Source organism: Haematobia irritans, chromosome 1 (assembly GCF_050003625.1).
Source record: "Haematobia irritans isolate KBUSLIRL chromosome 1, ASM5000362v1, whole genome shotgun sequence".
In the NCBI taxonomy this organism is placed as follows: Eukaryota; Metazoa; Arthropoda; class Insecta; order Diptera; family Muscidae; genus Haematobia; species Haematobia irritans.
Genome location: NC_134397.1, coordinates 183,595,253 through 183,623,221, shown reverse-complemented (window position 1 = coordinate 183,623,221; position 27,969 = coordinate 183,595,253). Strand labels below are relative to the sequence as shown.

Here is a 27,969-nt window from a genome sequence, read left to right as displayed (position 1 = left end):
ATTTCATATAAATTTCTAATCTATAAAAGCCTTATAGGCTTGTAAGTGTTGGCGTTGAGCTTTATACTCGTATATAGGATTGGTGGTTACGATATTGCCATCTTTCATTCTCTCTATCTTGCTTTCCGTCGTAACATTATAAGTCTCTACGAGAATGTGGAAAAATATAAAATCTTAACATCTGGAAATTGAATGCAATACAAACCCATTCAAAAGCTGTAGTTAGAGATTTCAATTGAAGTTAATCATGAAATATAATTAAAATAAATATGACTATGAAATGGAAATTGTTTAAGCGGAAATTACAAAGTGAAGAATGTTTAAAGAAATATACAAAAGTTGTGGTGAGATTGAATGAAATCTTGAGGGGAAATGGAAAAACTTGCTCTCGAAATCAATTAAATCAGCAAGTATGAGCCAACGACAATTTTAATATAGGAACATGTTCAATTCGCAAAACTTTCAATATTCCGTGGGAAGCAGATAAAAGCACATCTCGTATGAGAAAAATACACATATAAGAAACTTTAGTGAAACAATATGATTTTTTAGTGCTTTTTGATAGGAAAACTCTTTTGTGAAAAATACACAAAAGTGGCCAGTTACCACAGTTGGTTTTCTCCGATGAGAAGCCATTTCATATTGAGTAAATATTGTGACCCGATTAATGTAACTAACCAAAGAGGTCAGCTGAAAATATTCGATTGGCCACTTGATCTCAAGCGCAGCCGATAGTAATGGTAGTGGGCCCACGCAACAGCCGATGGTCGCTCTTCGCTCATAATTATCGACCGTGGTATCAGAACAAATCAGTTAAACTTTTGCACCTGAGGCATTTTGAAGAATAAGGTTGGCACCGAAAAGTTTCGATCATCTCAAAACGGCGCTTCGCCGGAAATGAAACAAATAACTTCTGAGCCACTTGCGCGCAGCATGTGATGGATTTGTCAGTCATTAGAAGGCCAAAACTAGTCAATTCTAATACATATAAACTGATTCTAATAATAATTTGATATTATTTCCGACAATTTATGCTTTTGAACAATAAGATTAAAAGAATTAAAAATTATAACGTTTTACTTTCATGCATTACACTAAAAAAAAGTGACTTAAAGTCGATTTAATTCTATTTTAGTTCATGGATTTATTACATTTTAAAAAATTTTCCATGACATACGTTAGTTAATTAACTAAAACATAGGAAATAATTATACACAACCCAACAAAAAAAGCGTTGCCAAAAAAGTAGCGAAAATGTTCCTATTGGATCCGAAAGTGGTGCAAAATTGGCGCAGAAGCGATGAATTTAACATGGCATTGTCATAGAATGGATGTCCACCATTTCAACAGGCGTTGCACTGAATTTGCATCACTTCTTAAGGTGTAATGCGAATTCAGTGTTTTGGTTGTGAATTAAGAAATTTGGTGATATTTTGACAAATAAATAATTTGTACAATTTTATATGATTTTTATAAATTCTAATGCTAATGCCTGGAACGTTTGATATCAAATATTTTCAAAAATTAGCAATTTTTCTAGAATGGATTTAGCATTTTATACGGCAAAATTTAAATAATTTGTACCATTTTATTAATTATTCATCTGGTTTTATCCTATTTGAAACAAAAACAAGTGTATACAGTAGTAAGTTCGGCCGGGCCGAATCTTAAATACCCACCACCATGAATCAAATATACTAGATTCCTTTGAAAGTTTCAGGGGGGTTTGATGACAGATATTTTCCCAAGCAGATCAACCAGTACGCTTCCCACAGATAAATGTAAAGATTTTACCTACTATGAAGACTAGACTACACTAAAATCTGTAGAATTTCATCCCAATTATTTCAATTATTACGAGAAGTAAAATCTGGAAATTTTGCATTCAGTTTCAAGCAATTTTCATGATCAGAGCGCCTTCTATACCCTCAATAAGTGAAATCGGTCTATATGGAGGCCTTAGTAAATGGACCGATAAAACTAAATCATATACAATTTGTTATGCGTCTAAAATGCCAGTATATTTTCAATTTGTGGATAATCGGATAAAAACTAAAATTTTTAGAAACCCTAGGAGTTAAATCGGGAGATCGGTGTAATGGGGGCTATACCAAAACATGGAAGGATATACACAGCATTCAGCACATTTAATTGTAGTTCTTGAATCTAGACCCCAAATCGGAGGGCCGGTTTATAAGGGGGCTATATCAAAAACTGTACCGATACTCAATATATTCGGCACACCTCCTTATGGTCCTAGAATACGTCTATATTTCCAATTTCAGGCAAATTGGATAAAAACTATGGATTCTAGAAGCCCAAGAAGTAAATCTGGAGATCGGTCTATCTGGAGGCTATATCGAAACATGGTCCGATAATCACCATTTTCGGTACATCTCTTTATTTTCCAAGAATACCTCTAGATTTCCAATTTCAGGCATATTGGGTAAAAACTAGAGGTCGTGTCGTGACACACGAAAATTTTCGTGACTCACGCGTGAGTCGTGAGTCATGCTGATGGTAACGGCGTGAGTGTACGTGCTTAACCAAAAAAATGTCGTGCGTGAGCGTGAATCACGAAAATAATATCCTCGTGAGTGTGCGTGAGTAACGAATTTAAGAAAAACATGCTCACGAAAATAATCCCGCTTACGAACATAAAATGCTTACGAGTTCAATTCATATATAATTTTAGTGAAATTCTAAGTGTTGAAAGTTGTATAACGCTCTCGATTTTAATCGTGATCACGCGTGAGCGTGAGTCCTACCAAAAAATATCGTGCGTGAGTGTGCGTGAATAAGATTTCTCCGTGTGCGTGAGCGTGAGTAAAATATTACTCACATGCACACCTCTAGTAAAAACTACGGATTCTAGAAGCCCAAGAAGTAAAATCGGGAGATCGCTCTATATGGGGGCTATATCAAAACATGGACCGGTACTCACCAACATTTTTCTGGGGGGTCTATGCCCCCTCCCTAGAGGCCTTCCTGCGCCTATGATTGTTGTTAAATTTAGGTTTCATAATCTTTCATATTGGATTAATATTTTTTTTTTCTGTGTAGACTTCAGTTCACATGAACCTACAATTTAGAAAGTTACCACAAACATTGACAACTATTACCACAACCCAAATATTTCGATTGTTGATGACAGTCAGTAGTTGAACTTTTTAAGCAATCGATGGTGCAGAGTACATACAATTTGCCACGACCGAACTTGCGAACTACATACTTCCTGTTCTTAAACTTTGATAAATAGTTTGTACTCCAAGGAGGACCAAACATATAATCAATAGAATATCTACGAAGTGATTTAGATTTAATTTTAGGGAAATTTTACGCCTTACTGCAAAGACGTACGACCCCAGCAAAAAAATTGGAAGTTCTTCCAAAGGCACAACCTTAAAAGCACTTCCCATAAAGTATATATATTCTAGGTCGTGGTGAAATTCTGAGTCGATCTGAGCATGTCCGTCCGTCCGTCTGTTGGAATCACGCTAACTTCCGAACGCAACAAGCTATCGACTTGAAACTTGGCACAAGTAGTTGTTATTGATGTAGGTCAGATGGTATTGTAAATGGGCCATATCGGTCCACTTTTACGTATAGCCCCCATATAAAGGGACCCTCAGATTTGGCTTGTGGAGCCTCTAACAGAAGCATATTTCATCCGATCCCGCGGAAATTTGGTACATGGTGTTGGTATATGGTCTCTAACAACCGTGCAAAAATTGGTCCACATCGGTCCATAATTCTATATAGCCCCCATATAAACCGATCCCCAGATTTGGCTTGTGGAGCCTCTAATAGAAGCATATTTCATCCGATCCGGCTGAAATTTGGTACATGGTGTTGGTATATGGTCTCTAACAGCTGTGCAAAAATTGGTCCACATTGGTCTATAATTATATATAGCCCCCATATAAACCCATCCCCGGATTTGGCTTGCGGAACCTCAAAGAGAAGCAAATTTCATCCGATCTGGCTGACATTTGATACGTGATGTTAGTATATGGTCTCTAATAACCATGCAAAAATTGGTCCACATCGGTCCATAATTATATATAGCCCCCATATAAACCGATCCCTAGATTTGGCTTGCGGAGCCTCAAAGAGAAGCAAATCTCATCCAATCCGGCTGAAATTTTGTACATGGTGTTGGTATATGGTCTCTAAAAACCATGCCAAAATTGGTCCATATCGGTCCATAATTATATATAGCCCCCCATATAAACCGATCCCCAGATTTGGCTTGCGGAGCCTCAAAGAGAAGCAAATTTCACCCAATCTTGCTGAAATTTATGATCTCTAACAACAATCCAAAAATTGGTCCACATCGGTTTATAATTATATATAGCCCCAATATAAACCGTTCTCCTGATTTGACCTCCGGAGCCTCAAAGAGAAGCAAATTTCATCCGATCCGGCTGAAATATTGTACATGGTGTTGGTATATGGTCTCTAAAAACCGTGCAAAAATTGGTCCACATCGGTCCATAATTATATATAGCCCCCATATAAACCTATCCCCAGATTTGGCTTGCAGAGCCTCAAAGAGAAGCAAATTTCATCCGATCCGGCTGAAATATTGTACATGGTGTTGGTATATGGTCTCTAAAAACCATGCCAAAATTGGTCCATATCGGTCCATAATTATATATAGCCCCCATATAAACCGATCCCCAGATTTGGCTTGCGGAGCCTCAAAGAGAAGCAAATTTCACCCAATCTTGCTGAAATTTATGGTCTCTAACAACAATGAAAAAATTGGTCCACATCGGTTTATAATTATATATAGCCCCCATATAAACCGTTCTCCTGATTTGACCTCCGGATCCTCAAAGAGAAGCAAATTTCATCCGATCCGGCTGAAATTTTGTACATGATGTTGGTATATAGTCTCTAAAAATCATGCCAAAATTGGTCCATATCGGTCCATAATTATATATAGCCCCCATATAAACCGATCCCCAGATTTAGCTTGCGGAGCCTCAAAGAGAAGCAAATTTCACCCGATCTTGCTGAAATTTGGTACATGGTGTTGGTATATGGTCTCTAACAACAATGCAAAAATTGGTCCACATCGGTTTATAATTATATATAGCCCCCATATAAACCGTTCTCCAGATTTGACCTCCGGAGCGTCTTGGAGGAGCAAAATTCATCCGATCCGGTTCAAATGTGGAACGTGGTGTTAGTATATGGCCGCTGAGAACCATACCAAAATTGGTCCTTATCGGTCTATAGTTATATATAGCCGATCTCCAATCACACAAAAATTGGTCCATATCGGTTCATAATCATGGTTGCCACTCGAGCCAAAAATAATCTACCAAAATTTTATTTCTGTAGAAAATGTTGTCGAAATTTTATTTCTATAGAAAATCTTGTTAAAATTTTATTTTTATAGAAAATTTTTGTTAAAATTTTATTCCTATAGAAAATTTTGTCAAAATGTTATTTCTATAGAAAATTTTGTCAAAATTTTATATCTATAGAAAATTTTGTTAAAATTTTATTTCTATAGAAAATTTTGTTAAAATTTTATTTCTGTAGACAATTTTGTCAAAATTTTATTTCTAAAGAAAATTTTGTCAAAATTTTGTTTCTATAAAAATTTTATGAAAATTTTATTTCTATAGAAAATTTTGTTAAACTTTTATTTCTATAGAAAATTTTGTCAATATTGTATGTCTATAGAAAATTTTGTCAAACTGAATTATATACGTATTTGATCGATCTTGATTGATTTAATATATACCGCGTATGGATTTACATACAATTTAGAAGACGGTGTTACGAGGTTTTAATATACCTTGCCATCGACAAGCGTTACCGCAACTTAAGTAATTCGATTGTGGATGGCAGTGTTTAGATGATGTTTCTACGCAATCCATGGTGGAGGGTACATAAGCTTCGGCCTGGCCGAACTTACAGCCGTATATACTTGTTTATCTTGGTTTTTTCATACTTTAAATGGACATTTAAATTTTGTCGATAAATACTAATTCCAATCTGAAAAAAATTGTGAATTTTTGAAAATATTTGAGGTCAAACGTTTCCGACAAGCGTTAGAATCCATTAAAAATTATAAAAAATTATAAAAATTATTTATTTGACCCAATATCGCAGAATTTTTAAATTTACATCCAAAATATTGAATTCGGCTCACACCTAAAGAAGTGATGTAAATTCAGTGCAACGACTGTTGAAATGGAGGGCTTCCGTCCTATGACAAGTCCATGTTAAATTCATTGCTTCTGCGCCACTTTTGCACAACTTCCGGATCCAAAAAGAACATTTTCATTACTTTTTTGGCGACGCTTTTTTTGCTGGGACTTTAATGAAAGAACGCTAATTTTTACATGAGCTTCAATTTAATGACACTATTAAAATAAGAGTTATTTAAATAAAATGTATTTATTGTAAAATATATTGTCCTCAATATTTTGTGAATTTAAAGACCTGCAATTTTTATACACTCCACCATAGGATGGGGGTATAGTAACTTTGTCATTCCGTTTGTAACACATTGAAATATTGTTCTAAGACCCCATAAAGTATATATATTCTGGGTCGTGGTGAAATTCTGAGTCTATCTGAGCATGTCCGTCCGTCCGTCCGTCTGTTGAAATCACGCTAACTTCCGAACGAAACAAGCTATCGACTTGAAACTTGGCACAAGTAGTTGTTATTGATGTAGGTCCGATGGTATTGCGCATGGGTCATATCGGTCCACTTTTACGTATAGCCCCCATATAAACGGACCCCCAAATTTGGCTTCCGATTGCTCTAAGAGAAGCAAATTTCATCCGATCCGGCTGAAATTTGGTACATGGTGTTAGTATATGATCTCTAACAACCATGCAAAAATTCTGAGTCTATCTGATCATGTCCGTCCGTCCGTCTGTTGAAATCACGCTAACTTCCGAACGAAACAAGCTATCGACTTGAAACTTGGCACAAGTAGTTGTTATTGATGTAGGTCCGATGGTATTGCACATGGGCAATATCGGTCCACTTTTACGTATAGCCCCCATATAAGCGGACCCCCAAATTTGGCTTGCGATCGCTCTAAGAGAAGCGGCTGAAATTTGGTACATGGTGTTGGTATATGGTTTCTGACAACCATGCAAAAAGTGGTCCATATCGGTCCATAATTATATACATTCCCCATATAAACCAATCCCCCGATTTGGTTTGCGGAGCCTCTAAAAGAAGCAAATTTCATCCGATCCGGCTGAAATTTGGTACATGGTGTTGGTATATGGTCTCTAACAACTATGCAAAAATTGGTCCACATCGGTCTATAATTATATATAGCCCCCATATAAAACGATCCCCACATTTGGATTGCAAAGCCTCAAAGATAAGCAAATTTCATCCGATCTTGCTGAAATTTGGTACATGGTGTTTGTTATATGTTCTCTAATGACCATGCAAAAATTGGTCCACATCGGTCCATAATTATATATAGCCCCCATATAAACCGATCCCCCGATATGGCTTGCCTCTAAGAAACGAAAATTTCATCCGATCCGGTTGAAATTTGGTACATGGTGTTGGTATATGTTCTCTAATAATCATGCAAAAATTGGTCCATATCGGTCCATAATTATATATAGCCCCCATATAAATCGATTCCCAGATTTTTCCTCCGGAGCCTCTTGGAGGAGCAAAATTCATCCGATCCGGTTGAAATTTGGAACATGGTGTTAGAATGTGGTCTCTAACAAACGCGCAAGAATTGGTCCATATCGGTCCATAATTTTGTATAGCCCCCATATAAACTGTTCCCCAGGTTTGATCTCCGGAGCCTCTTGGAGAAGCAAAATTCATCCGATCCGGTTGAAATTTGCAACGTGGTGTTAGTATAAGGCCGCTAATATCCATGCCAAAATTGGTCCATATCGGTCTATAGTTATATATAGCCGATTTTCAATCACACAAAAATTGGTCCATATCGGTTGCCACTCGAGCCAAAAATAATCTTCCAAAATTTTATTTTTATGGAAAACATTGTCAAAATGTTATTTCTATAGAAAATTTTGTCAAAATTTTATTTCTATATAAAATTTTTTCAAAATTTTACTTCTATAGAAAATGTTGTCAAAATTTTATTTTGTCAAAAATTTTAGTTCTATAGAAACTTTAAACTTTATTATATACGTATTTAATCGGCCTTTTGTAGTTTAATATATACTACGTATGGGCTACCTTGTAATTTAGAAGACGGTGTTAGGAAGTTTTAAGATACCTTGCCATCGGCAAGTGTTACCGCAACCCAAGTAATTGGATTGTGGATGACAGTCTTCAGTAGAAGTTTCTACGCAATCCATGGTGGAGGGTACATAAGCTTCGGTCTGGCCGAACTTACGGCCGTATATACTTGTTATTGCATAATCTTTAATTTCTGTGATTTTTTTTTACATTTTTGGAGGTGGTGTATCTTCCTTTTTTTTTTTGGTATTTAAATGTATACTCCAAACGATCTAATATCTATTAGCAATAAACATTTTATACGACCTACTTCAACACACTTACAACCAATAGAGTATCGAATTAAAAACTAATTTTGTAAAAATAAAATCCATTTCTTTTGTATGCTCATATCGTGCTACAAAAAACACACACACATACACTGTATTTAGCTTTCACATTAGAACGCAATGTATAGCATTACAGATCAAACACAACAAAATGCTCGTTTAAAAGTAATCTCTAGAAAAGGATTTAATATTTTATTTTTTTTACATATTTTTATTGTTGTTATTGCTGGCGGCAATATTATGCAATTGTTGTTGCTTCTCTCGCTGATGTGTAGCTGTTTGTTAACATTTACCTTTTTTTTTGCAAAAAATAACCCATGTGCAAATAATGTCAATAAGCAAAAAAGGGATGTGTGCTTGAGTTTGAGTATGAGTATGATGATGTTTGAGTATGAGGTGCTGTTTTGTTTTATTTTTTGTATGTAAATATTATCCAAGTGTCAAAGTACTACAACACCATGTGTGATTCGGATTTTGCTGTGGAGGAAAAAAAGTAAGAACTGACATAAAATTGTTTCCTCATTTTCCACGCCATGTTTGCTCAATGTTGGATAATTGGCGTATGGACCTGCATAGGTACATATATATGTATATGGCTAACAATATACATTTGCATACATTAATAAACGTTAACATGATTAACATGAGGACATTTGTACAAGTTAGTTGTTTGTAATGTTCTACAAAAAAAAAAGACATTACCAACACATAGGGATATATGCCAATGTTAGCGAGTTCGTGTGAAGAGACTCAGATGTGAAAATTGTACACTGAAAAAACAGTGAACCCACCAGGAAAGATAACTTTCGATTAATTTTAGAAAATTTGGAACTTTTTTAGAAAATTTTAACTAAACGGTATTACAAGCGCTGGCATCACTCCGATGTGGCAAAAATAAGTAAATATTTTTCGACAAATTCAAGAAAATTTTTTAGACATAAAATTTTGTAGTTTTAAGAGAAATCTTGGAGTTCAAAATTGCAAGAATGTCTTTAGTGACATACAAAGTTCATGATGGACACATTTTTGATAAAATTTACAAATTTAAAGAAATAATGAACTATTTTGTAAGAAATACGAAATTAGGAAATCTTTATGCTTTATTTGTGTATAACTTTTTCCCGTTTTTTAGTTCATTTAACTAACATACGCAAAAAATTATTTGACTAAAATAAACTTTTTCCAAACATAATGATTCTATGAACTAATATAAAGTTAATATGACTTTAGTGAAATAGAGAGTTCACTTTTTTGAATGTAGTGATTGCCTTTTTATTGATTAGCTAGTTAACCATGCTTGGTCAATTCTAAAACCCCACAATTTCCACCAATCTCTTTCCCAGCAAAAATATTGGAAGTTCTTCTAAAGGCACGACTTTAAAAGCATTTCCTCCCTAAGATATTCTTTATTTGAACTACTCGGAAAGTTCTTTTAATTCATTTTTGTATAACTCGATTTTTTTCATATTTTTATACCCTCCACCATAGGAGAGTATATAAACTTTGTCATTCCGTTTGTAACACACCGAAATATTGCTCTAAGACCCCATAAAGTATATATATTCTGGGTCTTGGTGAACTTCTGAGTCGATCTGAGCATGTTCGTCCATACGTCCGTCTGTTGAAATCACGCTAACTTCCGAACGAAACAAGCTATCAACTTGAAACTTGGCACAATTAGTTGTTATTGATGTAGGTCGGATGGTATTGCAAATTGGCTATATCGGTCCACTTTTACGTATAGTCCTCATATAAACGGAACCCCAAATTTGGTTTGCGGAGCCTCTAAGAGAAGCAAATTTCATCCGATCCGGCTGAAATTTGGTACATGGTGTTAGTATATGGTCTCAACCATACAAAAATTGGTCCACATCGGTCCATAATTATATATAGCCCCCCATATAAACCGATCGCCCGATTTGGCTTGCGGATCCTCTAAGAGAAGAAAATTTCATCTGATCTGGCTGAAATTTGGTACATGGTGTTAGTATATGGTCTCTAGCAATTATGCAAAAATTGGTCCACATAGGTCAATAACTATATATAGCCCCCATATAAACGGACCCCCAAATTTGGCTTGCGGAGCCTCTAAGAGAAGAAAATTTCTTCCGATCTGGCTGAAATTTGGTACATGGTGTTAGTATATGGTCTCTAACAACTTTGCAAAAATTGGTCCACATCGGTCAATAACTATATATAGCCCCATATAAACCGATCACCAGATTTGACCTCCGGAGCCTCTTGGAAGACCAAAATGCATCTGATTCAGTTAATATTTGGTACGTGGTGTTAATATATGGCCTCAGAACACCCATGCAAAAATTCGTCGAAATCGGTCCATAATTATATATTGACCCGTATAAACCGATCCCCAGATTTGACCTTCGGAGCCCCTTGGAAGAGCAAAATTCATCCGATTCGGTTGAAATTTGGTACGTGATGTTAGTGAGGTGGTTCATATCAGTCCATAATTATATGTAGCCCCCATATAAACCGATCCCCAGATTTGACCGATCATCCGATCATATGATATTTAACAACCATTCCAAAAGTGGTCCATATCAGTCCATAATCATATATGGCCCCCATATAAACCGATCCCGAGATTTGGTTTTGGAATCTCTTGGAGAAGTAAATTTCATCCGAGTCAGTTGAAATTTGGTACATTGTGCTAGTATATGGCCGTTAACAACCATGCCTAACTAGGTCCATATCGGTCTATATATAGCCCTCAGATAAATTGATCCCTAATCACACAAAAATTGGCCCATATCACGTTCATAATTGTAGCCCCCATATAAGCAACCCCCATATTTCAATTCTGGCTCCTTACGTACCGTGCAAAAGTCGATATCGATTCGTAATTATTTGTAGACTTACCTACACATACCTTTTTTGTCTAATATATATATTAGATAAGGTCACGGCCTAAAGGAAAAAAAAGTTGATGCGGTCACCCCCCAGTTTTGTTCTAGCAAAAACACTTTGCATAAAGCAGAAAATTCCGTAGTGCAAACAACGAGTATGTATACAAAGGTACCGTTAAAAATTTACAGATTAACAGGTTTTGTATTCTAAATGCCTTATAAATTAATTTCGTAGATGTGAATAACGATGTGCATGTGGTTTCGATCGGACATCATGACAACACAGAAAAATTATTTGGTGGTGTGTAGGGTGACCTATTGACTTTTTAAAATCTCTGTAACTTTTTTGTTTATGAATATAAGTAAATACTTCAAAAGCAAAAGTTTCATATTTTGCTAAGATCTTTATAATGGTTATAAGAAATGGGCTTCATAGGGGTATACGAAGCGAAATAAAAAAATTAAAAATCAAATTTGACGTCGGAGTCAAAAATGACTAATGCACGAAATATAGCCCCTGATCAACCACGAACAACGATATGCGTTTCTTTTCGATCGGACTTCAAATGACGACACAGCACAATAAATTATATTCCGGGGGGACGTAGGGTGCACGGAAAAAAGTTTTGGTGTTCTGAAATTGTCTTCGAATATGCTACAAAACTGGGTGGTGACCGCATCAACTTTTTTTCGTCACCCTATCTAATATATATACGTATGGACTAACTCACAATTTAAAAAACGATTTAAGATACCACAACCCAAGTAATTCGATTGTGGATGACAGTCTTTCGTAGAAGTTGCTACGCAATCCGGCCTGGCCGAACTTACGGCCATATATACTTGCTTGTTTTTGTTCTCAAATCGCGAAACATAAAAGGCAACCCACGTATATTTGGATGTACCGTATATTTGAGGGCACGAAAGCCTTAATTTTCATCCATTTTTTTTTCAAATTGAAAATCAAAGGGCTATTCCATGTTTATCTCGCCTCCTGCTAGGTATTGCAAACATATACACTAACTTATAATACTCTGATATACCCAGAGAGGCGCAGGATATAATAAAATTCGCTGCCACTATAGCGTATAAAAATTTTAAATATTTATCGTTCTGTTACGTATCCGCCCCATAGTCCAAATGGAAAGTCTATTATACGATTCTCAGAAATATCAAAAGTCGACTAGGCGAATTTAAAGATTACAAAAAAACAAACAAAAAAACAAGTAAGGAAAGTCTAAAGTCGGGCGGGGCCGACTATATTATACCCTGCACCACTTTGTAAATTTAAATTTTCGATACCATATCAAATCCGTCAAATGTATTGGGTGCTATATACAAAGGTTTGTCCCAAATACATACATTTAAATATCACTCGATTTGGACAGCATTTCATAGACTTCTGCAAAATCTATAGACTCAAAGTTTAAGTCGGCTAATGCACTAGGGTGGAACACAATGTTAGTAAAAAACAAGGAAAATGTTGGTATTTTGACCATTTTTGCCGAATTCAGAAAAACATATATATGGGAGCTATATCTAAATCTGAACCGATTTCAACCAAATTTGGCACGCATAGCAACAATGCTAATTCTACTCCCTGTGCAAAATTTCAACTAAATCGGAGCAAAAAATTGGACTCTGTGGGCAAATGAGTGTAAATCGGGCGAAAGCTATATATGGGAGATATATCTAAATCTGAACCGATTTCAACCAAATTTGGCACGCATAGCAACAATGCTAATTCTACTCCCTGTGCAAAATTTCAACTAAATCGGAGTTAAAAATTGGCCTCTGTGGGCAAATGAGTGTAAATCGGGCGAAAGCTATATATGGGAGCTATATCTAAATCTGAACCGATTTGGTTGATATTGTGCAAGTTTTTCGAGACTCATAAAATATTCGGATGCACGGAATTTGAGGAAGATCGGTTGATATACACGCCAATTATGACCAGATCGGTGAAAAATATATATGGCAGCTATATCTAAATCTGAACCGATTTTTTCCAAAATCAATAGGGATCGTCTTTGAGCCGAAACAGGACCCTATACCAAATTTTAGGACAAGCGGACTAAAACTGCGAGCTGTACTTTGCACACAAAAATACACCAACAGACAGACAGACAGACGGACAGACGGACAGACAGACAGACAGACGGACATCGCTAAATCGACTCAGAATTTAATTCTAAGACGATCGGTATATTAAACGATGGATCTCAGACTTTTCCTTCTTGGCGTTACATACAAATGCACAAACTTATTATACCCTGTACCACAGTAGTGGTGAAGGGTATAAAAATAAATTTTACATACTAGTATTGTGGGTATTTTTCCCCTATGTTATTAAATATTTCTAATCATGGCAACCCTATAATGGACTTGTAATGCAATTTATAATATTGTTTGCTCTGTTTTTTTTGCTCTATATGAATAAAAATGCTTATGTGACTGAGCAAACACAGGGGATTTTTTATTTAAATAAATAAGGGTTGTGTTAAACCAGTAAATTTGTTAAAAAAAAATAAACAACACCAACTAACAATATAAGAGATAATAATAAATTTTGCAAAAAAAAAAAACAATAAAGGTGTGAGAAAGGGATGAATTCCCCTTTTTTCCATCAGCATATAACGCCTTTTAGCACAATATCACTCGTCCAGAATTTGCATGAAATTTAAAATTAAATCGCACAATCTAACCCCAAGCAAAGCATTCTCGTATACCAAACTCAATATAACACCGGAATCACATTTACTTTTTACGAATGTGTGTGAGTGAGGAGTTAGTGTGTTCCGATGAGTATATAAAGTTAAGTGGGTATGTATTTGTGATAGGGAATGTGCTTGCAAATACAGATACTTTGGTATATGTACATACTTCATTGAAACTTACAGTGCTGAAGAGAGGAATAGAGTCACCTCATCTTGTTTCAAGAAAAGTGAAAAAAAATTGGCTTATATTTGTGCAAATCATTGCATGTTCCTCACAAGTCCGTTACAATTTTTCGAAATAAACGATCAAACATTTGAAAAAATCCCTCAATTTTTAATTGGCTTCAGAGTTATAGTTCCACCACCGACGCATTCGGGCCTACAGTTTCACCATTGAGACTTTAAGGCATATAGTTCCACCACAAAGTGCTTAGAGCCGTTTTTTAATGACTGAAACCTTCGAACCTACAGTTACACTACTGAGAACTTCACTAAAACCACTGGATATACTTTTTCAGCACTGATACCTACGTGCATACCTTTAGACCACTTATAACTTATGGCCCAAAGATCCAACATTGAAAAGTTTGGTCCACTTTAAAACCTACGGGTCTTACGTTCCACCATCGAAAATCCTAATTCTCTATCAGCGTGAAAGAGTCATCACATAGTTTTTTTTTTTTTGCTCTAGGAATTTTGAATTTTCTGGGGGTTATGACCAAGGTTACAACTCGAACCAAAAATAATCTACTAAAATTTGGAGAACATTTTACCAAAACACTACCAACCAAACAATATTATTTTGTGAAAACTTATTTCTAAATACAATTTTGTCAAAATTTTATTTCTATAGAAAATTTCGTCAAAATTTTATTCCTATAGAAAAATTTGTCAAAATTTTATTTCTATAGAAAATTTTGTCAACATTTTATTTCTATAGAAAATTTTGTCAAAATTTTATTTTTATAAAAAATTTTGTCAACATTTTATTTTTATAGAAAATTTTGTCAACATTTTATTTCTATAGAAAAATTTGTCAACATTTTATTTTTATAGAAAATTTTGTCAACATTTTATTTCTATAGAAAATTTTATTTCTAGAGAAACTTTGGTCAAAATATTATTTCTAGAGGAAATTTTGTCAAAATTTCATTTCTATAGCTAATTTTGTAAAAATTTTATTTCTATAGCAAATTAAAAAAAAAATATATTTTTATGGAAAAATTTGTCAAAATTTTATTTCTATAGAAAATGTTGTCAACATTTTATTTCTGTAGAAATTGTTGTCAATATTTTATTTCTATAGAAAATTTTGTCAAAATTTTATTTCTATAGAAAATTTTGTCAAAAATGTATTTCTAAAGAAAATGTTGTCAAAATTTTATTTCTATAGAAAATGTTGTCAAAATTTTATTTTTATAGAAAATTTTGTCAACATTTTATTTTTATAGAAAATTTTGTCAACATTTTGTTTTTATAGAAAAATTTGTCAACATTTTATTTCTAAAGAAAATTTTATTTCTAGAGAAACTTTGGTCAAAATATTATTTCTAGAGAAAATTTTGTCAAAATTTTATTTCTATAGCTAATTTTGTAAAAATTTTATTTGTATAGCTAATTTAAAAAAAAAAATATTTCTATGGAAAAATTTGTCAAATTTTTATTTCTATAGAAAATTTTGTCAAAATTTTATTTCTATAGAAAATTTTGTCAAAATTTTATTTCTATAGAAAATGTTGTCAAAATTTTATTTCTATAGAAAATGTTGTCAAAATTTTATTTCCATAGAAAATTTTGTCAAAATTTTATTTCTATAAAATGCCGTCAAAATTTTATTTCTATAGAAAATGTTGTCAAAATTTTATTTCCATAGAAAATTTTGTCAAAATTTTATTTCTATAGAAAATGTTGTCAAAATTTTATTTCTATAGAAAATTTTGTCAAAATTTTATTTCTATAGAAAATTTTGTCAAAGTTTTATTTCTATAGAAAATTTTGTCAAAATTTTATTTCTATAGAAAATTTTGTCAAAATTTTATTTCCATAGAAAATTTTGTCAAAATTTTATTTCTATAGAAAATGTTGTCAAAATTTTATTTCTATAGAAAATTTGTCAAAATTTTATTTCTATAGAAAATGTTGTCAAAATTTTATTTCTATAGAAAATGTTGTCAAAATTTTATTTCTATTGAAAATGTTGTCAAAATTTTATTTCTATAGAAAATTTATGAAGAAATACCTCGTTGTAAAATCTACCAAACGAATGTGATATAGAAAATATTCCTCTCAAAAAGTTTTAGATCCTGTAATAAATACTAAAATATTCTCATTTGGGAATATGTTTATTTCTTTAATGTCCGCTATTTATATAACAAAAGTGTCGACTTTATCATTCCTGATCAGTTTAGATTTGTTCGAATTGACTACCCTTGTGTTCTTTATTTTTTTCATTCATACTCATAAGGAACATCTCATGAAGCCTTGGTGTCATTTTACGATAATTACAATTTAAAAAATTGTACAATGGACTTTTTTCCTGTGTAAGTAGTTTTATGGTATATAAAATAGTTGGTTAGGTGACTATGCCATTGCCTTACTGGTGTGAGTGTAGACCCATTTAGACTCAATGTGTATGCAAAGTTTGCATAAATCTAAATCCGCATCTATATAGGTATGATTGTATTGCTATATGGTCATGTATAATGCTCGGAACATTAACTTACCGTTAAGCAAGAAGCAAATTTTTAACCACAGCAACATCACTAGAAGGCCACAAACACACATACATACACTACTCTAGTTCATATGCTTACATTGCCACTATACAATTGAAACTCATCATTTCCATGTAGTAAAATAGGAGGATAGTATAACAGGTAAGCTTCCGTTTCCCATTTGTTATCCATATACCGTTCTCCGATTAGAAATAGATTTCTCTAAATTATAATTCCACTCTTGTGATCTAATTTAAAATGCTTAAGGCCACATGTAAAGTTGTTTTGTAGTAAACTAGGAATTGTCTGAACTTTTAGGTGTTGTAGAGTTTATTTAAATTCTAATGACTAAAGGACATTAAGGGAGTGTGGCTATACTACCTCTTTTCATGTAATTACCTATGTAATCACCTTAAATGTGAAGAGTATTTACATAAACTAAAGTAAATCGTATTAAAACTTAAATAATAGAAATATTCAAATTATATAAAAATATTAAATTTAATTAAAATTAATTCGGTTATAATGAAAGCAAAGTATATCCTTAGCAAATAATATTTTAAAATAAATATGTTATGAAATCGCCAGATATGAATTGCAAGGGATGTAAGATTTTAACAAAGAGCAGCTAATCTTCTTAAGTTGTATTAAAACTTAAATAATGGATGTAATTAAATTAGATAAAAATATTAAATTTAATTAAAATTTATTAGTAAATATCAACATATCCTTATCAAATAATATTTTAAAATGCTTTTAGGATGAAATCGGTAGATATTAATAGCAAATGAGGTATAATCTTTACAAAGAGAGGCTAATCTTCTAAAGTGGCAACGAAATTCCATTTATTGAGCATTGGGCCGAAAAATGGCGATGGTGCCTCTATAGTCGTATAAAATGGCAATAGCATAAAACTTATAATCAAAACCCTGGTAAGAGATTAGATATACAGTGTGGCTTATATGTAGTGCAACAATGTGAAGCTGTATATTTTTCATTGTTAATTTCATTGTTCAAAAGCACAAATGTTGTACATAACATCAAATTTTAGAATCAGTTAAACTGAAAAAGAAAATTTTATTTCTATAGGAAATTTTGTCACAATTTATTTTTTTTTAGCAAATTATGTAAAAATTGTATTTCTATAGAATAGTTTGTAAAAGTTTTTTTCTTTAGACAATTTTGTAAAATTTTTTTTCTATAATAAATTTTGTCAACATTTTATTTCTATAGAAAATTTTATCAAAATTTTATTTCTATAGAAAATATTAATTCTCTAGAAAATTTTATCAACAATTTATTTATATAGCAAATTTTGTCCAAAATTTATTTCCATTGAAAATTTTGCCAAAATTTTATTTTGAAAGAAGATTATGCTAACATTTTATTTTTGTTAGAAGATTTTGTCAAAATTTTATTTTGATTTTGTCAAAATTTTATTTTGATAGAAAATTTTCTAAAATTTTTTTCTTATAGAGAATTTTGTCAAAATTTTATTTCTGTAGAAAATTTTGTCAAAAATTTTATTTCTATAAAATTTTGACAAAATTTTATTTCTGTAGAAAATTTTGTCAAAATTTTATTTCTGTAGAAAATTTTGTCATAATTTTATTTCTATAGAAAATTTTGTCAAAAGTTTATTCTATAGGAAATTTTGTCAAAAATTTATTTCTGTAAAAAACCTTGTCAAAATTTTATTTCTATAGGAAATGTTTTCCAAAATTTTATATGTATAGAAAATTTTATCAAAATTTTATTTTGATAGAAGATTTTGTCAAAATTTTATTTCTATAAATAGTTCTATATTTCTGTAGAAAATTTTGTCAAAATTTTATTTCTGTATTATTTTTTTCAATTCAATTCAATTCAATTTCTTTATTTACAAGATCATACAATCTTTACAATAAGTAATTTGACAATACAAAAGTATCTTAGTAAACAAGAAAAATGTATGTGTAATGACAATGGGTCGAGTGTGACCGTCTGCCATAATTCCAAATATATTAAAGTTACATTCCATTATATTCATTTATCAGAAATGCTCTATATTTTGAAGCTGCCTCTAAATATTTGGCAAGTTTAATCCAATCATCATCGCCGATTCCATTCAATATGTTAACCATTTCTGATTGTGTTAAGGTTTGCACTTGAAAAGTACGAATCCTGAATTCTCTTAGCATTGGGCATTCTCCTAAAAAATGGAATAATGTCTCTTTCTCGTTTAAATTGCATAAAGTGCAGTTTCCCTCCCCTTCTTCTCTACTAAAATTCGTAGAATTAAGAGCTATAAGTCCAGATCGTGCTCGGAAAATCCAACTAATTTGCTTAGTATTAAAGAGATCAGTAAAATAATATTGTCCTCTTGTGTGATCTAAGTATTTATATACCCTAGAAAAACTTTGCGATTTCCGCCTCAAATTGCTTTGGACCCCGTCCATGTGCTTATATTTTATTATATTTGTACAAAAAGATTCCCACTCGCTTCTAAGGTTTGTATTTGGCCACACCAAGTTTAAGTTTTGGGCCATATTTTTGACATCTCTCACCCAGAACACCTCCTCCTGTATCAAAAGTTTTGTCATTATTTTTGGTAAACGATGATCTTCAAATTGGTACAGTGTTTTATGAATATATTGCAAATGAAGATTCAGTGTGTAAAGATGGCTATTCTCAATGTCAGTTTCCAGCATAAGTGCATAATTTGGGGTGAAACTCGGTAGTTTTAGAGTCTTCTTTAGAAAATACCTTTGCAATTTATCAACTGCTTCAAAATACGAGAAACCCCACACTTGCGCAGCATATGATTGGATTGCTCGACATACGGCTTGATATAGCTTCCATTTCATATGATAATTTACTTCTTTATTATCTATTAGGCTAGCCCAAGTAACATTTATAGCTGTTTTCGATTGGGCTGTTCTTTTTTCCACATGTTTTAAGAATTTCATTCTAGGAGTAAGTGTTACGCCCAAGTAATTGTATTCCTTAGCGATTTTTATTATATTTCCTTTATAAAACCATTCCTCATTTCTACTTAACCGTCCTCCATTGCGAAATATCATTATTTCCGATTTTTCCATATTTACTGTTAAGTTCCACAGGTCGCAATAGTTTTCAAGTCTTGAGATCATTGATTGCATGGTAGATATGTCTTCTGCGAGGATAACAATATCATCTGCGTATAATAATATCCTTATATTCATATTGTGTGTGTTAATACCTCCTTGTAGAAAATCGTGTAAATCATTGATATACAATGCGAAAAGTAATGGAGAAAGCAAACACCCTTGTTTAACGCCTGAATTAGTCTCAAAGTATTCAGACAATTCTTCGCCAGTCCAAATGGCATATTCAGTGTTGCTGTAAATATTCTCCAGCACCTTAATGAATTTATAGGATATCCCTAATTGATGAAGTTTATATATAAGCGACTTTCTGCATACGTTGTCAAATGCCGCCTTGAAGTCGACAAAGAAAGCATATGTTTTCTTCCGTTCTTTATAACGAAGGCTGACGATTGAAGTTAGATTATAAATATTATCAATTGTAGAGTATCCCTTTCTAAACCCTGCTTGGAATTCATTTAAAACTCTATGATGTTCTGTCCAATTAGCCAATCTTTCGTTCAGAACACCCATCATAATTTTGGCTAAGCAATTCATGAAAGCTACACCTCTATAATTTTTTGGTTGTGTAATATCTCCTTTTTTATGTATCGGAAAGATAATGGATTTTGCAAATTTACTGTCTATATCTCCAGTTTCTAGGATGTTATTGTAGCGTTTCAGAAGTTGAAGATGAAAGTTTTCAGGGGCGTTAACAATATGCTCATACGAAATACGATCTTCCCCAGGCGCTTTGTTTATCTTTAGTTTTTTTAATACAGCCTTAAGCTCAGTTAGACTAATATCGCAGTCCAAAAATGGGTCTACATAATAATTCGGTGCATAGTGTATTTCCACAACGGATTTTTCCGGGTTTAGTAGTGTTTTAAAATATTCTCTGAAGTCTGTTGATGATATTTTTAAACTTATGTTATATGAATCATTTCTTATTTCTCTGGCTACTTTCCACCATTGTTTTGAATCCCAGACGTTATTTATTTTCTCAAGCAACTCTTCTGAATATTTCTTTTTGCTTTTCTTGCATATTGCTTTGTATTTTTTTACTGCGCTCAAATACTTCTCCTTGGAGTCTGCAGTGTTAATTGATTTATGGTTCTTGAGCAGGTTGAACATTTTGTTTCTGGCATTGTGGCATTGGAAGTTGTACCATTTATGTTTGGGATTGAAAGTTTTATTCCTATATATTTGTTGTCTTGATGATTCTGATATAACTTTAGCTAAATCCCCCAATGTGGGGTCATTATTGGCTATTACCAAATTATGTAAATTTTGGTTAATTCGAATTTTGTAGTTCTCTGTGTCCTCATCATTCCATTGCAGTTTTGGCAGTAAATTTAAAGTTTTTTTCGCTTTACATTCAGTTGGTACTTTATAGATTAGAGTAATTGGCAAATGATCTGACCATGTTTCGTCTCCTACCCTGAATTCTTCCACCAGTTTTAATGCATCCTGAAAAACTGCGCAAATGTCATTTACGGATCCACCAGTAGAGCTTATAAAGGTTAGATCACCATCAGCATCTCCTCTTGTTCTGCCATTCAAGATCAATAGATTATTATTGTCGCAAAGTTCTAGTAATTTTCGACCGTTGCCATTTATTGTTTGGTCCTTCGATTTTCGTTCCTCTAAGCCGGCGTCGAAAAGTTCTTCGTAGATTTCATTAAGGTGTTGACAGTACTCTCCAATTCTCGCATTTAGATCTCCAATAATAATGGGATTTATTATTATATTTTCTTCAAATAGGCTACCTACGATATTAAAATGTTATTTTGTCATAATTTTATTTCTGTAGAAAATTTTGTCAAAATTTTATTTCTGTAGAAAACGTTGTCAAAATTTTATTTCTATAGGAGATTTTTTCCAAAATTTTGTTTGTATACAAAATTTTATCACAATTTTATTTTGATACACGATTTTGTCAAAATTTTATTTGTATAAAAAATTTTGTCAAAATTTTAGTTCTATAGAAAATTTTGTCAATGTTATATTTCTATAGAAAATTTTGTCAAAATTTTATTTTGATAGAAAATTTTCTAAAAATTTTATTTCTATAGAAAATTTTCTAAAAATTTTATTTCTGTAGAAAATTTTGTCAAAAATTTTATTTCTATAAAATTTTGACAAAATTTTACTTCTGTAGAAAATTTTGTCAAAATTTTATTTCTGTAGAAAATTTTGTCATAATTTTATTTCTATAGAAAATTTTGTCAAAAAATTATTCTATAGGAAATGTTGTCAAAAATTTATTTCTGTAAAAAACTTTGTCAAAATTTTATTTCTATAGGAAATGTTTTCCAAAAATTTTATGTATAGAAAATTTTTATATATGTATAGAAAATTTTATCAAAATTTTATTTTGATAGAAGATTTTGCCAGAATTTTATTTCTATAAAACATTTTGTCAAAATTTTATTTCTATAGAAAATCTTATCAAAATTTTATTCCTATAGAAAATTTTGTCGAAATTTAATAATATAAAAAATTTGGTTGAAATTTTATATCTATAGACAATTTTGTCAAAATTTTTTTTCTATAGAAAATTTTGTCAAAATTTTATTCCTTTATAAAATTATGTCAAAATTTTACTTCTATAAAAAATTTTGTCCAAATTTTACTTCTATAAAAAATTTTGTCAAAATTTTATTTCTATAGAAAACTATGTCAAAATTTTATTTCTATAGAAAACTATGTCAAAATTTTATTTCCATAGAAAATTTTGGTAATATTTTATTTCGATAGAAAATTTTGTCGAAATTTTATGTCTATAGACAATTTTGTCAAAATTTTATTTCTATAGAAAATTTTGTTAAAATTTTTTTTCTATAGAAAATTTTGTTAAAATTTTATTTCTATAGGAAATGTTGCCCAAATCGTATTTTTATAGAAAATTTTATCACAACTATATTTCTACAGAAAACTTGTGAAGTACCTCTTAGTTGGAGAGGAATGTTTTGCAAAATATACCAAAAAAATAAACAATTCTACCAATCCACCAAACAGTAAAAATTCGAGCCATAAATAATCTACGAAAATTTGGAAAACATTTTACCAATAAAACTACCAACCAAACAATCGTATTTTGTCAAAACTTTTTTCTATAGAAAATTTTATCAAAATTGTATTTCTATAGAAAATATTGTCAAAATTTTATTTCTATAGAAAATTTTGTCAAAATTTTACTTCTATACAAACTTTGTCAAATTTTATTTCTATAGAAAATTTTGTCAAATTTTATTTCTCTAGAAAATTTTGTCAAATTTTATTTCTATAGAAAATTTTGTCAACATTTTATTTTTTTAGAAAACAATGTCAAAATTTTATTTCTATAGAAAACTTTGCCAAAAGTTTATTTCTATAGAAAATTTATGAAGAAGTACCTGTTAGAAAATGTTGTCAATATTTTGTTTTATTTCGTTTTGTTTTGTTATTGTTGGTTTTGTTCTTTAATCATTGTAGTTGTTTTTTGATTTCAGCTTAAAACCATGCATTGACTAAACTACAAGTGTAGCTTAGCCAACAGAGGAAAAGAATGTTTGTCAAATTTATTTGGGCAAAGCCCTATAGACTGCAAGCTGGTTCGATGGATGGACGCACGTTTCGGAATTACCACATTCCTCATCAGCATCCTCTGTAGTTTAGTCAATGCGTGGTTTTAAGCTGAAATCAAAAAACAACAACAATGATTAAAGAACAAAACCAACAATAACAAAACAAAACGAATGAAAGAAGAGGAAGCACGCTCAAAATAAACCCAGCCAACTGCACTCAAATCGATGATTTGACGGTGACAATGGAAAAGAGATATGTTCGTGCGAATTTATTTCGGCATAAGCCAGCTATCATACAAAATATTTTTTTGGAAGGTTCAAGTGTGGTTCATTGTTGGGTTTAATGAATTGCCTGAATTTATTCTGATAATTGGTTGATAGTTTTGCTGCAAGTAGAGGATGCTGATGAGGAATGTTATAATTTCGAAACGTGCGTCTATCCAACCAGCCTGCAGTCTATAGGGCTTTGCCCAAAAAAATTTGACAAACATTCTTTTCCTCTGTTGGTTAAGCTACACTTGTAGTTTAGTCATAAATGGGTTTAAGCTGAAATCAAAAAACACCAACAATATTTTATTTCTATAGAAAATTTTGTCGAGATTTTATATCTATAGAGAATTTGTCAAAATTTTATTTCTATAAGAAATTTTGTCTAAATTTTATTTCTATAGAAAATTTTGTAAAAATTTTATTTCTATAGTAATTTTTGTCAATATTTTATCTCTATAGTAATTTTCGTCATAATTTTATTTCTATAAAAAATTTTATCAAAATTTTATTTCTATGGAAAATTTTGTCAAAATTTTATTTCTATAGAAAATTTTGTCAAAATTTTATTTCTAGAGAAAATTTTGTTAAAAATTTTTTTCTATAGAAAATGTTGTCAAAATTTTATTTCTATAGAAAATATTGTCAAAATTTTAATTCTATAGAAAATTTTGTAAAAATTTTATTTCTATAGAAAATTTTGTATAAATTTTATTTCTATAGAAGGTTAGGTTAGGTTAGGTTATGTGGCAGCCCGATGTATCAGGCTCACTTAGACTATTCAGTCCATTGTGATACCACAGTGGTGAACTTCTCTCTTATCACTGAGTGCTGCCCGATTCCATGTTAAACTCGAATGACAAGGGACCTCCTTTTTATAGCCGAGTCCGAACGGCGTTCCACATTCTAGTGAAACCACTTAGAGAAGCTTTGAAACCCTCAGAAATGTCACCAGCATTACTGAGGTGGGATAATCCACCGCTGAAAAACTTTTTGGTGTTCGGTCGTAGCAGGAATCGAACCCACGACCTTGTGTATGCAAGGCGGGCATGCTAACCATTGCACCACGGTGGCTCCATTCTATAGAAAATTTTGTCAACTTTTTATTTTTATAGAAAATTTTTTCAAAATTTTATTTCTATAGAAAATTTTGTAAAATTTTTATACCTATAGAAAATTTTGTCAAAATTTTATTTCTATAGAAAAATTTGTCAAAATTTTATTTCTATAGGAAATGTTGTCAACATTTTATTTCTATAGAAAATTTTGTCAACATTTTATTTCTATAGGAAATTTTGCCAACATTTATTTCTATAAAAAAATTTGTCAAAATTTTATTTCAATAAGAAATTTTGTCAAAATTTTATTTCTATAGAAAATTTTATCAACAATTTTATTTCTATAGAAAATTTTGTCAAAAGTTTATTTCTATAGGAAATTTTGTCAAAAGTTTATTTCTATAGAAAACGTTGTCAAAATTTTATTTATATAGACAATTTTGTCAAAATTTTATTCCTATAGGAAATTTAGTTCAAAATTTTATTTCTATAGGAAATTTTGTCAACATTTTTATAGACAATTTTGTCAAAATTTTATTTCTATAGAAAATTTGATCAAAATTTTATTTCTATAGAAAATTTTGTAAACATTTTATTGCTATAGAAAATTCTGTCAAAATTTTATTTCTATAGAAAATTTTGTCAAAATTTTATTTCTATAGAAAATTTTGTCAAAATTTTATTTCTATAGACAATTTTGCCAAAATTTTATTTCTATAGACAATTTTGTCAAAATTTTATTTCTATACAAAATTTTGTCAAAAGTTATGAAGTTATAAAGAAGTACCTCTTTGCAAAATGTACCAAATGAATGTGGTAAGACAATATTCCTTTCAAAAATGTTGGGATCCTGTAATAGAAAATTTTGTCAAAATTTTATTTCTATAGAAAATTTTGTCAAAATTTTATTTCTATAGACAATTTTGCCAAAATTTTATTTCTATAGACAATTTTGTCAAAATTTTATTTCTATACAAAATTTTGTCAAAAGTTATGAAGTTATAAAGAAGTACCTCTTTGCAAAATGTACCAAATGAATGTGGTAAGACAATATTCCTTTCAAAAATGTTGGGATCCTGTAATAAAAACTAAAATATCCTATTTATAATATTTAGAGTTGAGTTGCTACCTGCGAAATGTTCATATTTAGGGCAGTGTAACACTATATAGAGTTATTGTGATGAAAATGTACCAAATGGCTCGCGGTCGTGCCACGGTCCTTGTGGTAGAAATACAATTTTGACAAAATTTTCTATAGAAATTAAAATTTGACAAATATTTTTATAGAAGTTAAATTTTTACAACATTTTCGATAGAAATAAACTTTTGACAAAATTTTCTATAGAAATTAAAATTTGACAAATTTTTCTATAGAAATAAAATTTGGACAAAATTCTTCATAGAAATAAAATTTTGACAAAAATGGTGACAAAAAAATTGCTCTTTTAGTTTTTTTAAGTTCTCATGCAAAAGATCCAGTGATGTGTTTTGTCGGTACGAAAGACAAAATATTAATCACATTTCAAAGCTGTAGGGCTGTAGCGATAGCCGCCTAAGGTTTTCAAGTCAAATATAAAGCAATTACAATATCACGCTTTTGGATTTTTGGAACAGTACACCTTACAATTACAATTCGAATACTGTTAAATGAGATTTAGGTACACCACCTGGAGTCGACTCCGGAGTCGGAGTCGAGACTAAGAAGAAATGCTGGAGTCGGAGCCGGAGTCGAGCAAAATTGACTCGACTCCACAGATGATATGGGCTTCGCTCTCTTCGATTAAATGGACAATATGTTTGTTTTTAACAATGTGACTGGAATAAATTTGTGAACTGTCAGACGAGCCTTTTAGAAATAACAGCAAACCTGAAGTTTGTTGCAATACTTATCAGCCACACTGTACTTGTTTTTCTTAATTTTGTTTTCTTGAATAGAAATACATTTTTCTCATAACCACCGTGTCAAATAAACGTCCTTAGTGGTATACATATATGTATATAGCTTCCGCAACAACAATTTAAACTGTGGTATAAATAAAGTGGGAGTTTCCCTCCATTGGGCCTATTCAATGTAGTGTCGGCTTTAATGGCTGTATGCAACAAAATAAATTTGCATAAATGCTTAAATGCCTTTTAATGTTACACACACGCACACAAACGCAGCCCAATGGAAAATAGAGCATTTAAAGAACGAACACCTGTACTCTAGAGTAATGCTACGAATAAAAATTCATTCATGTTTCATTTGGCTGCATGTGTGTGTGTATCCTGAGGTGTGGCAAAAAAAAAACATTGAAATTGCTATGGTTATTCTCAGAAATGTTGCTTTGTGGTCCACTACAACCACATGAGTATTAAAAATACATTTTACCATTTAAATGTAACCCAGTTGATGGGCTCATATGCCATTTGAATAGGAAAAACAATAACAAAAAAATGGAAGATTTGTGGCAAATGCATTGAGTGCATTTAAATAAAGCAATAGGGATATTTAAATGTACTATGAACACAGTTGAGTGACCACGAAGCCAATAATATTTCAAGTAAAATAAATTGTGAAATTTATAATGGCCAATGAGGGCCGCATCTAAACGCAAACGATGAATTGAAAGTGAAGTCGGTTGTGAAATTCTGAGAATATGCTCACAGGAAACAATCTGTAAACTAAGGTCAATGATACATGAATCTCAACAGTAAGTACGGGTGGATTATATTGGAAGTCGGTTATTTCGGGCTCAAAGTCCAATGTGATACCACAGACAATGATGAACCTCTCACAAATATATTAACCTCAATGGCGAGAGACATTGATGAGAAACATACTTGTGTTCAGTCAAAACTGCACTGGCAGAAATAGTGACTCCACAAAAATAGTTCGTGCCTCGCGAAAATTGTAGTGACTCACCGTTGAGTCGTATTTGCGAAGAGGAGTTAAGAAACGCTAGGCCGACGAGAATGATGTAGTTGTGGTCATTAGATATATAGTCATTCGTATGATTGTATAAGTAATTTATGTGGTGGTCATATGCCATGTCCTCAAGGTGGCGAGGATAGAATTATACCTTCTAGTAAGAAGGACAAAAATTGCTAAATGATACCAGTGTTTGATAAAATAAAGTACTTA

At 31.6% G+C, this 27,969-nt stretch overlaps 1 protein-coding gene across 1 annotated transcript; it reads right to left on the bottom strand.

Annotated features, from left to right (window-relative positions):
* Positions 1-15: 15 nt before the first annotated feature.
* LOC142233513 (uncharacterized) lies at positions 16-27,877 on the bottom strand. Its single transcript, XM_075304478.1, has 3 exons — positions 27,751-27,877; positions 19,246-21,720; positions 16-146 (listed from the first exon to the last, which is right to left on the bottom strand). Exons 1-3 carry the CDS (start codon positions 27,875-27,877, stop codon positions 16-18), a joined length of 2,733 nt encoding a protein of 910 aa, XP_075160593.1.
* Between the last annotated feature and the right edge of the window lie 92 nt (positions 27,878-27,969).

Coding starts and splice junctions, on each gene's coding strand:
- LOC142233513 (XM_075304478.1), bottom strand. CDS start 27,877: ATGGCATATGACCACCACATAAATTACTTATACAATCATACGAATGAC. Junction 21,721..27,750: donor TTCGCAAATACGACTCAACG/GTGAGTCACTAC, acceptor TTAATATCGTAG/GTAGCCTATTTGAAGAAAAT. Junction 147..19,245: donor TTTGAGGCGGAAATCGCAAA/GTTTTTCTAGGG, acceptor ACATTCTCGTAG/AGACTTATAATGTTACGACG.